Genomic DNA, 14,073 nt, shown 5'->3' with positions numbered 1-14,073 from the left:
GCCTAATGTGTCACGCCTTTGCCTTTCTCACAAAGACATAAATGAATATCATTGATGGTTTGTTGTAAACTGTTGGGTGTAATGGGGCAAAAGGATGGTGCAGAGATAGTAACTAGTAAATTTGTGAAATTAGTACATTTGTGTCCTGAGCTCCCTTCCCAGACGTCTCAACCCCCATTCACACCTTTGTTCCAGTGACCTCAATAGGCCACAGGAAACAATGGAGCGGAGTCCTAAGTTGGTTTCAACTGAAACCACTGATTAAATATGACCCACGCCCCCTTCACACCTGGGCACATGTGTTCAAGCACATGATCAATAGAGGGTCATAACCACCTCCAGGGGACTACGCCCACAGGGGTTTAAATACCTGGGTCTCTCCACCATTTGGTTGAGAACTGAAGAAGCCTTTCGGATGAGAGGTGAAACGTCTTCAAGAAACAAAAAGAAGTCCAGTCGCCTTTTTCAAGCTCCAGAGACTACTATGACCTGGATAACTGAGAATCTACACAGACATATTGCCTTGCACTTTGGGAGGAACACCCTTCAATTGGTGCGGGAGTATGAAAGGGACTCAAGAAAGCTAGCGGACTACAGGAACCACCTTCGTTTCAACTTGAGATGCAGACAGTCCAGACTGGTTCCCAAGAGTTTGCACCTTGGTTCCACAGTAAAAGGACATAGAGCTGACCAAATTCTATGGAGAGCACAGAACCACCTTTTAAGTGAAAGGATAAGACAGGTCCATTTCACCATAGATGCACTCCAGAACAAAATCCACCAGACTCAGCAGAAACTCTCATCACTCTTACCTCACATCATTGCAGAAGAAGTTTCTACATTTGTGGACAAAGCCCAGCTCGCACAACACATCAAAGGCAAGGAAAGACAACTACGTAAATTTCAAACTCTGCAAACCAAGGCATACCATTCATCTGTTAACAAACAGGACGACACGATAAGCAATGGAAACCAAGGAAAGTGGGTGAAGAACCTATCAGACAGGGTCCTCACCAAACCAGAAGAAAATGTGCTAGCCAAAGGACTCAACTTTGCCATAGCCCCACAACAGCTTCCTATAGTAGACCTCATCACAGCAACAGAAACCGCTATAAGAAATAACAAACTTTCTCATCCTGTAGCAGAACAGATCAGGATGAAAGTTTCAGCCACTCTCTCCAGTGCAAGACTTCCTCCATCCAACCTCACCATTCAGGAGAAGAAGGCCATCACAGCCCTAAGCAAGGATCAAAACATCACCATACTGCCAGCCGACAAGGGGAGGTGCACGGTTGTGCTGAATTCATCGGATTACCACAACAAAATTACTACACTCCTCAGTGACAACAATACTTACGAGGTCTTGAGACGTGATCCCACAAGCAACTACAAGAAAAAAGTTGTTTGCTGCCTGCAACAACTTGAAAAGGAAAAAGCCATTGACCGCCCCACTTACTACCGCCTGTACCCTGGAGAAGCCACTCCATGCATTTATGGACTCCCAAAGATCCACAAAGAAGGAGTCCCACTTTGACCCATTATCAGCAGTATAAACTCGGTCACCTACAACATTTCCAAACACCTCGCCACCATCTTATCACCGCTTGTTGGCATCACACCCCACCACATTGAAAACTCTACAGATTTTACTAACAAGGTCCAGAATCTTGTACTGGATCCAGATGAAACCATGGTGTCCTTTGATGTGGTTTCACTTTTCACTTGCATACCTACAACTGAGGCAGTGGAGACCGTCAGAAGACGACTACAGGAAGACGATTCCTTACTGAACAGAACCAGCTTCACCCCAGATCAGATTTGTGCACTTTTAGATCTCTGCCTTACCACAACATATTTTAAATACAATGATGGATTCTACAGACAGAAGCATGGATGTGCCATGGGCTCCCCAGTGTCTCCCATTGTAGCCAACCTTTACATGGAGGAAGTGGAAAGTAAAGCTCTTGGTTCTTTCAAAGGGATGGCACCTAGCCACTGGTACAGATATGTAGATGACACCTGGGTCAAAATCAAAACCCAAGAAGTAGAAGCCTTCACTCGTCACATTAACTCAGTGGATAAATACATACGTTTTACCAGGGAGGACACCAGAGATAACAAGTTACCATTCCTGGACTGTGCGGTGCTTATCGAGGAAGATGGAAGCCTCAACATTGAAGTTTACCGGAAGCCCACACACACAGACCAGTATCTCCTCTTTGACTCCCACCACCCTCTGGAACACAAACTTGGGGTGATCAGGACCCTACAACACCATGCGGAAAGTGTTCCCTCTAAGGCAGAAGGGAAGCATAAGGAACACACACACATTAAGAAAGCCCTCAAAACATGCGGTTACCCCAACTGGGCCTTCATCAAATCAGCTAAGATGCACAGGAATGAAGGCCAAACACAAACTACAGAGAATGGGAAGGACAAGAGGAACAACATTGTCATCCCATATGTGTCAGGCTTGTCAGAGAAACTCAGAAGAATTTTCTCCAAGCATGACATCTCAGTATACTTCAAACCAAGTCACACCCTAAGACAAAAACTGGTTCATCCCAAGGACAAACCCGCCAAACACAAGATCAGCGATGTAGTGTATGCTGTTCAGTGCAGTGAAGAGTGCTCGGACCTCTACATTGGTGAAACCAAACAGCCTCTTCACAAACGAATGGCACAACATAGAAGAGCCACTTCGACAGGACAAGATTCAGCAGTACATCTGCATCTGAAGGAAAAAGGGCACTCTTTTGAGGATGCCAATGTCCACATTTTGGACAGGGAAAACAGATGGTTTGAAAGAGGAGTGAAAGAAGCCATCTATGTCCACTGTGAACAACCATCATTGAACAGAGGAGGTGGATTACGTCACCAACTTTCCCCCGCTTACAGTGCTGTCCTGAGCTCCCTTCCCAGACGTCTCAACCCCCATTCACACCTTTGTTCCAGTGACCTCAATAGGCCACAGGAAACAATGGAGCGGAGTCCTAAATTGGTTTCAACTGAAACCACTGATTAAATATGACCCACGCCCCCTTCACACCTGGGCACATGTGTTCAAGCACATGATCAATAGAGGGTCATAACCACCTCCAGGGGACTACGCCCACAGGGGTTTAAATACCTGGGTCTCTCCACCATTTGGTTGAGAACTGAAGAAGCCTTTCGGATGAGAGGTGAAACGTCTTCAAGAAACAAAAAGAAGTCCAGTTGCCTTTTTCAAGCTCCAGAGACTACTATGACCTGGATAACTGAGAATCTACACAGACATAGTACATGTTCATATGCTGTGTTGTGTACTCAGTTAACATAATTGTGAGTTTTGGTTTTTTTTGTGAAAAATGTTTCATTTTTTCATTTATTTAGACTTGAAAGATCATTGAAGGTTAGCCCTGATTTACAATGTTGTTGAGTATATGTATAATGTAGCAGACACAAGGCAATAAAATTATATTTAAAATAATTCCTTCAAATGTTTTATGGTCACTCTCCAAGCTTGCAGAAGTAGTATCGCTTTATCATCTAGCACAGGTTTTCACACAGGCGCTCAGCCTAAATGAACACAATAGTGGGTTACATCAGATCCTGAAAAAGTTCATGCTGCTGCGCTGCAGTCATTCACTTGAGCTGAATGTTTCTATAACTTTCTCACACCGCATGGAAAATGGAGAATAACTAAAACTCCTATGAGAGGATTCAGGATAAGAATTAGCAGAGCATGGCTGAAGTAGCTTTTTTTTTTTTTTTATATTTATTATGACGTGAACATAATTCACAAACTCTGCATCCTATTTATTACCAGTGGAAAAGGGAACTGGCTTTAGCACAGTGTTGGGTAAAATGTGATGGTTGGAATTGGAACACTTTTTCAGATTGCGATTGGTATAAGAACCATAACGCTGAATCCACATTCAGGCTGTTTCTGGGACTCACAGAGCCATAATCAGCAGCGGTCATGCAGATGGATCTGTCTACTTGCCAGATCAGTAACACAATTCTCCCGTTTAAAGACCTCAAAGAAAGAAAGGGCTAAGAGTAAAAAAAACAGACTTCCTTAAGATGAATGAGGTCCGCATATGACAAATCATGCCTTTGAGCCATAAGCTCAGACTCCAGACTGCTACACAGTTTATTTCAGACTTTTTTTTTTCCCCCTAATCTTGCATCTGTATGATGTCAGAGAGGATATCCTTAGTATGGTCATCTCAGTTACTTACAGATACATGTTTGCAAGGGGCAACCAATTAGAAAAAAAGACAACTTAAAGGGAAAGAAGCTAAAAATGGCTTGTTTGTTGGTGCAAACCCCCAGTTCATCTACTAAGGCCCAGTATAAGATAAATAAGGATTATTTTTAAATAGTGAAAAATGCAAAGCTACTGTAGTAAGCTATTAAGAATAAAAATATAAAGCTGAAAATGAGAATGATAGTTCCACTAAAGTTTGTATTGTCTCGTAGCTGAGGAATGTCAAGCAGTGCTGAATGTCCTGAATGCCATCTTTAGACCAGTGTTTCTGAAACTGTGGGTTGGACACGGCTTCTGGAGCACAGAGCCGCTGCAGGTGGTGTGTAATCATGGTTTTGAGCTGGAATCATGGACCATAAACATGATCCTTGATGAATTCAGTTACAGGGTTGACTGGTTTCTAATTGGAGCGAACGTTGGAAGATGTTTTGGGCTCATTTGCTAGTGGCGACTGCCAGCAGGACAAGATGTGCTCCTAATCCAAATAACCACACACTCAGCTAGCCAGTAGTCTCCATGGAGATGCTACTGTTCACTGGCTCAAAGAAAACATTCCCCTCCACAGCACTGATTAGACCTTTTTAAGAACTTTTCTCTCATTTTGCTCTGGAATTTGAACCCTAGAGATGCTACCCCCCCCACCCCCTGTTTCTGTTTTCTCTCACATGTCACACTAACAGGATCTCTACCATATTACATTAAAATAATCTTAAAATCTTTTGTTTGTGTATCTTACTGTAATACGCAATCTGTTTGCCCACTCGTCATCATTTTGTCTAACAAACACCTATGACTGGGCTAAAATGACCAATTTGTAGGGTTTCTGCACCTGCAACACTTTTTATAAATGCAAAGCATGATTTTAATTTTGTAATAATTTGTCATCATGTTGCCTGGCAACTCTAACAAAGGACTAAAATCACGCACCAAACAATGCTGTAGCATGGACATGTGCTAGTAAATAAGAGAATGGAAAATGGGCTGCTACTTGTATAGCACTTTTCTACTCTTACTAAGCACTCAGAGCACTTAGGACTACCCATTCACCCAATCATACGCATCCATAGAAGCACTTTTCTTCTATACCTTGGAGCCTTGTCGAACATTCATGCGCAAACACACGCACTCCAATGGATGCATTGGGGGTAATTCAGGGTTTAGTATCTTGCCCAAGGATACTTTGACATGCGGACTGGAGCAGCTGGAGAATCCATCCACTGACCTTCTGATTAGACACTAGACGACACACTCTAGCACCTGAGCTACAGCCAACCAAACAATAGCGCAGTACACATGGTGTGTATTGTTAAAATTGTGTGTAAAGAACTTGGGGAAAAAAATATATGAAATATATGATACTTCTTGGTTTGAAATGTCAGCTTTATAGAAACGTGAAACTTTTTTTTTGTCACACTTTCAACCAAAATAATTCAAAAATAAAAAGACCAACTTACACATTTTTTGGTGCCAACTCAGGCACATTAATCTGTTTGGTTTTCCAACTAATGAAAGAGGAAACAGTTCTTCCTTGGCGTTGAACATAATCTGATGATATTTTCTGCTCTGCTGCAGGCGACTGATAACTTCAACCGTCAAGACTTCAACAAAATGTGCTGGACGTTGTGCTTCAGGAAGAACTTTGGGCAGAATCAGTTGCAGATCTCCAATGATGATGCCTTTAAGATCTGGTGCATCTTCAACTTCCTGTCTGAAGACCGATACCCGCTGATCATCGTCACTGAGGAGGTCAGAGAAAGTGGGATGCTGTTGTAATGCACTCACTGTTGCGCCCTCCCCATAGTTGTTATAGAGGGTTGATCAGTGTTACCTTTTATTGAGTGCAACATTAAATCCCCATGTGGGCTTTTTGAAGCTGCCTGAGTTTAACATTTCGTAGTTTCAAAAACTCAACATTGAAAGGTTTTGTGTTTTTTAAATCCACTATGATGGGATGTAATGCACATTAACTTTTTACCCCTCAGCCTTTAAAGGCTGATGGGGTATTGGTGTCACCCTGAGAGGCGGGGGGCTAGGAGGGGGCTGGGCTGTGCTGGTGTCGTGGACATCCAACTTTGTGAACGCGATACTTGAGAATAAGGAGATGTAGGATTTTCAAATTTATACCATTTTATACTAAAAATCTCAGATAAGTTTTAATTTTGGTGACCTTGACCTCAAGGTCAGAGGTTAAGTTTACTGAAAATCTTGTGAATGCAATAACTTGAGAAGTTGCATTTGTGTCACATCAAAAGCCCTTTTTAAGGTGCATGCAGTAATACACTAACTTGTAATGATTCTGACTACTGGCTGAGGAATCGCATTAAATTTAGTTTAGCTTTGTGAGCAATAGTAAACTTTAAATATTTAGACAGGAGAAGCACTGGCACAAATGGGATTTTATTCATCTACATTCTCACAGTTTTATTTACAGTAGTAGATGCAGAATAGCATATTGTATATGCGGCGCTTCACTGTGTCCCTTGTAGCCAGTGGGAAAATGTCCGTTGCTCAAGAGCAGAAAGGGAAGTTTTGAGCTTCCTGTTCTTTTACAAATGCTGGAAGATTTATTGTTGGGGATGACAAACATCAGAGCTGAAACACAGGAAGACTGTTTGTTTGCAAATGAGATGTGCATTTTGCTGCTGCAGTCATGTAAAGATGAATTGTAGGAAAAATACAGAAATGGTGACACTTATGTTTTATTGTAAATGAGCAGCTGTGTGTTTGGATGAAAAATGACACTGCTTTTGTTTGTTTTGTGTCCATATACAGATTGAGTACTTCTTGCGTAAGCTGACAGAGGCGATGGGAGGCAGCTGGGTGGAGGAGCGTTTCGAGGACTATAAGCTGCAGCTGAACTCAAGGCAGCAGTGTCTTAGTGCATGGGAACTCATCAACCTAGTTGGGTCAGGTCAGTTTAGTAAGGGCATGGACCATCAGACACTCTCCATGGGAATCAGCGAAGTTTACCAGGAACTCATCCTTGATGTGCTCAAACAGGTGGGCAACTCATAAGAACAGACTAATGATACAGTCTTCATCACGAAACCCCTGTCATCTTCCTTTCAATTCTCACAGGGTACCGATGCAGTCAACTGTAATAACTGTGAGACATGTACCACAAAAACTTTAGGAGTCTTCGATTTCACACTAAATTAAAGTCCACAGTGGAAAACATTCCACTCCAAATGTACTAATTTTACTTTATTTTGAGTAAAGCTGTTAAAAACTAAAACTGTTTTAAGTAAAATAAAGAGCTGTTTATGACCAAGCTCACCACACTAATTTCAAAGGGAGGAGGCAAAAGCTAAACGAGGCTGGGACTCAACACTGCCACAACAGCCTGGCACCACCTCCTTGTGCTGGTCATCAGCTCAGTCACACACTGCTGTAAAATGGCATCCCAATCTTCAACCAGCATTTGCCAGAAATCAGCCAATGTGGTTGTGTTGGTCATTCTGGCACAAACAGCACGCCCAAGCTGATCCCACAAGTGGTCAATAGGGTTGAGGTCAGGACTACAGGCAGGCCATTCCATCCTTTTCCAAATTCTGGAGCTAGTCTCTGCTCTGTTGGGGTGAGCGTTGTCATCTTGGAAGATAAAGTTCAGCCCCAGACTGTGGAGATATAGGATTGCCGCCGGTTGCAGAATCTCATCTCTGTATCTCTCGTCACTGATATTGCCTCCAATGACGACAGGCCTGTCAGCACTTGGGGTACCAGAAGATCAAAACAAGTGTCAGTAGCAGAATAAGCTGTTTGGCTTTGGCAACTCTGTTGCTCAACCCACAAATGGATTTTCCTCACAAATGTGGCACCATTTAATGCGAAATAAACAGGCTTTCCAAATGTTTTAGGATTTATTGCCAAGAAGCATTGTTACAACAAAGAAAGAATCAACCAAACAAATTTCCTTTGTTTTGCACTAAGTTTAGATGAACTTAACACAGCCTCAATCCTAAATTGTTTTTCAGAGGTGTGGTGGGCTTAAACAAGTTTTTGCATTTTGAAAATAATTACATTCAAAATTATATTCACAAATATAAATCATCTTCTCAGCCAGTGTCCTGGAAATGTTGAAATACTGCAAATGTGGATTTTTCAAGCCATTTTTAACAAAAGGATTGCGGCTGCACTTTTGGTCAAATCATCTGTGAAGGAGCAGTGAAAACTCCTCCTCATTTCACAGTTAAGACAAAATGTTGTATAATAAAAAACAAAATGCATGACAATTGAAATGTCCTTGAATATGGATATAAGCAGATTGTCATTAGAAATAAATGAGAATCAACTAATTCACCAGGTTGTGGTTATATTAGGCAGGGTGAGAAAAAGAGAAACTTAGCAAACTAAGCTAAAGAGAGTTTAATGTTTATAAATGAAAACCAACATGTAAATGATTGTTTTACCATAAAGCTTGCTGTTATTATATGAGTGTTGTTTTAGCCACCAACTATTGTCTTTCCGCAGGGCTACATGATGAAGAAAGGGCACAAGAGGAAGAACTGGACGGAGCGCTGGTTCATGTTGAAGCCTAACACGATCTCATACTATGTTGGAGAAGACTTGGCTGAAAAGAAAGGAGACATCCTATTGGATGAAAACTGCAGTGTGGAGGCAAGAACCTGCTGTCTTTAGTAAAAACCTCTACATGTGTCTCAGCTCCCTGGCCTCGATTACAATGAGTATGAAGAGAATATTAGAATACAATATGCATCAGATTAGGGATTGATTCCCCGTGTAAGTTTTTCTTTATTGAGTGAGCGTTACAAACTCAAAAAATGGATATATGTACCATAGCTCTGAGAGCGCCAACAAGTGGACATTGAGTTATTGGTTGTAGAATTCCATATTCTGGCCTATTCTTTATCTGCATATTGATCTGTATATTATACTGTATATTATATCTGTATATCACTGCAGCCTTTACAAGATAAAGAGGGAAAGAAGTGTCTCTTCCTCATCAAGTCATCACAAAAAAGCTTTGAAATCAGTGCATCTGACAAGAAGAAGAAACAGGAATGGATCCAAGGTGAGTTCTATGAAGGTTTTATTCAAAATGAAAAACCACAGCTTTATTCTTTGTGCTGGTCAATTTAGAATCTGTTAATAGTTTTCTGCTGTCTGCCTCATTGTGATAAAACAGTAAATCAGTTGTTCACTCCTGCTGCTGCAAATAAACTTCTGATATTTTGACGCCGTTAAAGCAAAGCCAAAACCATCCTATCCCAGACCCCTCTGTGCCCAGCAACCTCGCGTTCCACGATCTCGTTGTTTTGGTCACTACCCGCAGTTTGTAACTAGAGATGAGGGTAGAAATGTAGATTGACCAGTAGATCAGTGTCTTGGCTTTTACATTCAGCTCTCCTGATGCGTACAGCGCACACATCGCTGCTGCCACGTGTACTTATGAACACCCTTATGTTCAAACATGGTGTTCATTATGGACAAACTGCAATGACCACAGAAGTTTAGAAACAAAGTACGGCTCAGGTTTAGATCGGGCAGGCTGCCCCTCCCAGTCACATACCAGATTGCGTTGTCACTGACCACATGTCCCGTAGTCCCCAGAAAGGGTTCCCCACCCAGGGACCAAGAAGGTTGGGTACACTTAACTGTTGTTCAACGCATAAGCACAAACAACATTCAGGAATCATTCCCCAAGCCGGAGCTACTGGGAAATAACCCTCTGATCCACCTGGGTGACCCCCGACTTACAGGCATCAAACTGGGGGGATATGAGTATACCCACCCCTCGCCTGCTGCCACTCAGCATGGGCAACCCCAGAGTAGTACAGAGTCCAGCCCTTCCCCAGGAGCCTGGATCCAGAGCCCAAGTTGTGCATTGATGTAAAGTCCAGCTATCTCTGGCCAGTAGTTCTCAACCTCACACACTAGCTCGGCCTCCTTCACCACCAAAGTCAGATTTGTCAACCAAGGATTGGCGCACCAGGGCCTCCACCCATGACTGCTGGCTGATTCACAAAGCACCAAACTCCTATGACCCCTCCTGCAAGTGGTGGTCCAACAAGAGAGTGTGCCTATCTAATGCTTTCAGGCTGTGCTCAACTGGGCCCCATGGGCTGAGGACGAGCCACCAGGCACACTTCTCCCCCACCCCCAGGCCTGGGTCTAGGGTGGGTCCTGGTAACCTTATCCTGGGCAGGGTAGCCGTGTCCATAGGTTGTCTTCTCATGATAACTTTCCTGAATAACTCTTAATTTGACCTCTCACCCAGGACCAGTTTGCTTTGGGAAATCCTACCAGGGGCAGATTGCCTGTAGCAACATAGGTCATGGGATTATGCAGGCATGCAAGCCTCTCTGTGGTGATTCACAGAGCAGCTTGAAAAAAAATATCTAAAACTCAAAACCTTTTATGTGACATTCATGTCTCAGCTGTTCAGACCTGCGTGACTCTGCTGCGTCAGGGCCGACCAGCACCGCACCGTGAGGCTCGACAGAAGCGCCGAGAGGTGCGACTGAAGCAGCAGGCCGAACAGGAGGAGCTGGAGCTGAGGATGAGTGAGCTGCAGATGGCAAATGAGGCGAAGCAGCGTGAACTGGAGAACATGAGAAAGGTAAGGCATGAAACATACACAGTCAGTGTTGCTCTGTGGATTTAGTCTGGTCAGAAAACATCTGCCTCACTATCACTTCCTTTTCATGGTGTCTCAAAGACGACAATGAACAGAAATGAAAGGTGTAAAGAGTGTCAAAAAACAAATGCAGACCTCATAAAACACAAAAGCCTACACAGATTGTCAAGAGGAAAAAAAATGACTTAAAACAGCACTTGGCTATATTTTATATGCAATTTGTATTGAAATAAGGAAGTCAATCGTTGTGGTTGTGCAACAGAGCTGCATATTTTTGTGGGAAAGACTGAGTGAATGTGGGTCATATAGAGACAAAGAATCATAAGCGAAATGAGTGCAAAGTATGCATACAGCTTAAGAGCAGTATGTGATGTTCAGACATGACACTGATCATGTTGAGTGAAGCCTGTCTCCACTGACTTTTATCCTCTGAGCTAAAAAAAAAAAAAAAAAAGAATTGTGCATCAGTTGGAGGTTATTTCCAGTTGTTAAAATGTAAAAAATATAAAACTAAGACAAACAGAACAAAGCAGATAGTTGGACTGGCAATAATAAATTTGGATTAAAACAGCCCTTCTCTTTAGAATGTAACTTCAGAAACTAGGAAGACACTATAAAGGAGATGTGGTTACTGAGGTTGTGAAGAGAGGAATGTCTGCATATAAAGCTGGACATGCATCTGCTGCATGACGGATAAACACCAGGACATTTAAATAAATGAGAAATTATGAACAGAGTTAAAAAAAAAAAAATCAATTAAGTCGTGGGATTCTTTAGTGAGTTAATCAAACTGGAGGAAGTTACAAACCTGTATATTCAAAAACAGCAACCCCTCAAAGCACAGCTCAGTCTCAGATTAAAAAGGAAGCATAGGAGCCATTCCTCTACCAGGATCCAGCATAAAATGCACTGGAGTAAGATGGCATGTTCTGAAGTGTTTTAAAGTGGTACAGACTGTGTTTCAAGCATTGTGGTTATTCTTAACAGTCACACTGAAAAGCAGATTGAAAAGCAGGCTTGAATAAGTCATTTTGACACTTGAGTGTTTTCTGCTTCAGTTTTGCACTATTGGAAATGCACTGTGTAGTTTAGAAAAAGGAACTCCTTATGTTGATATATGTGGGAACTGCACCTCACTATTGGCTGCACTATTCACACAGTGTTACATCACACTGGCAGTTAAAGACTGGCTCATTTGTGTTCTCACATGCACCTTTGTCAGATAAGTTTTATAAAAGTTCAGGGCTCCAATCCATGTGTGAAAACTGGACAGGCTGGCAGGTTTAATGCTGCACATTTTTCAGACAGTCTCTACAGGAAGATACTCATGATGTGGCACTCAGTTTGGAAAAGTGCCTAAAAAAAGTTGAAAGCAATGTGTTGCCTCTCTCCGCTTTTTATGGAATTATATTTGTGTCAAAAGGGATATACAGGATAAAACATAACCACAAGCAAATTTAATTTCATGGATGCATGTATTCATTGCCACTCGTGCAATGAAATTCCACTGTAATGTTGAATTTTGCGTGTAAAATTCAGCACATAGAACTCATCAGCCAAGTGCACAAAGAAACCGTCATGCACATGAGAGTCTACATCAGTATTGTAACAGATTCACACTCTCGCAGGCAGCTCTGCTCTAAAACCTGAATTCTGCTTGCTTGAATCAACCTGACTTTTGACAGTTTGGGGGTAAAGCCCAAACAAGGAAGGGCCCTAATGTGATTGGTCGCTTTCAAAGCGGTCATGACTCTGTGAAATACAGGTTCACCGTATTTGTTTACAATTTGGAAAATGAAGTTTGACTAGTCAGCCATTTTTTTTTTGCTGTGTAGCAGTGAAAGTACTGACATCCATCACCAGATTACTTTAATGCTGAAGAAATCTTACACTAAAGCCTCTGCACTCATGTCCTATTAGTCTGTCATACAAAATCACATACCTTTTTTTTTTTTTTTTTTTTTTTTTTTTTTTAATTATGATTTTATTTCTTTTTTTAAACTCATAATGAGGATCAGGAAAGGAAGTGTACATCAGAATCTAGCAGTTATAACTTTGGCTAAAATGAAGACACATACATAAGCCAACATAAATTTGGGACTACTTCAAAACTTGCCATCGAGTTCTCAGGTTTTTTTAAGATTTTTAAAAAAAATTTTCCTCCCAGAGTCAAAGTGGAAAAATCAACTATGTTGCTGCCATTGCGTAACTCATTTTAAAACAGTAAACTAAACCTGTCAGTCACAGAGGCTATGGTGCAATTTCTTTAAAGTAACCAGTCACATTAAGGGCCTTCTTCCTTTAAGCCCCACCCTCCAAACTGTCAAAACTCAGGTTGCTTTGAGAATTTGAGATCCTGGAGAGGGGCTGGACTCTGTTCTAGTCTGGAGTTGGCTCGCTGCCTGTATGTTGGGGTTTTTCCCCAGCATATGGATGGATGCACCTTTGGGTTGAGAAATGGGTAGCTAGCCCTCTTGGAGCTGCTGGGTGCAGTCCTGGAGGGTGCCCCACCTGGTGACTCCATTATCCTATTGCGAGATTATCTGGACAACATTGGTGAGACCTGGAGTCTGCCTGATCTGAACCGGAACAGTGATCTGTGCAAATCAGTTTATCCATAACAAACGCCATGTTCGAACATAAGGGTGTTCATAAGTGCCTGTGCCACCAGGTTAATCTAGTCACAGGTTGATAGATTTTTCCCCAGTCCATCAGATCTTTAACTTCTACCTCCAGCAGAACGATGACAGCATTGAGAGGGAGGCTGGGGACATTCAGTCGATACTGGGCCATGTTCCGCACCTCCATTGTTGAGGTAGATAGATAGATAGTGGCAGTGGCGCAGTGGATAGGCGCTCACCTTGCAGCCAGAAGCTGCAAGGTTCGAGCGTTCTGCGTTGTGTCCTTGGGTAAGACACTTAAACCACATTGCCTAACGGTAGCGCCGGTCTCTGGCTGCATGACCGCAGATGCTCATCTCTGGATGAGTGATCTGGAACGATCATTTCGTTGTGTGCCTTGTGCGCACAATGACAATGAGTTAAATCTAACATCTAACAATCAAACAACCCTGTTTGAGCCAATACTTGGCAACAGTTTGTTGGAAAAATGCTGTTTTAACAGGAAGAAACCTGCAGCAGAACCAGGCTTAGGAAGGGGGCACTGTGGAAGAGAGTCAGAAATTAAAAATAACTAATGATTAAATGCAGAGTGGTGTACAAAC

The 14,073-nt window shown here is 42.3% G+C and overlaps 1 protein-coding gene across 1 annotated transcript in view; it reads left to right on the top strand.

Annotated features, from left to right (window-relative positions):
* The window catches only part of swap70b (switching B cell complex subunit SWAP70b), a 42,669-nt gene that overhangs the window by 15,625 nt on the left and 12,971 nt on the right, over positions 1 to 14,073 (top strand). Inside the window, 5 exon segments of the mRNA XM_030731842.1 lie at positions 5,825 to 5,998; positions 7,025 to 7,252; positions 8,723 to 8,869; positions 9,176 to 9,284; positions 10,651 to 10,832. Coding sequence (XP_030587702.1) covers positions 5,825 to 5,998; positions 7,025 to 7,252; positions 8,723 to 8,869; positions 9,176 to 9,284; positions 10,651 to 10,832 — 840 coding nt within the window.

The sequence above is a fragment of the Archocentrus centrarchus genome, chromosome 6, assembly GCF_007364275.1.
Source record: "Archocentrus centrarchus isolate MPI-CPG fArcCen1 chromosome 6, fArcCen1, whole genome shotgun sequence".
NCBI classification, from domain to species: domain Eukaryota; kingdom Metazoa; phylum Chordata; class Actinopteri; order Cichliformes; family Cichlidae; genus Archocentrus; species Archocentrus centrarchus.
The sequence above is the reverse complement of the archived record's forward strand: the minus strand, read 5'-3'. Positions and strand labels throughout refer to the sequence as shown.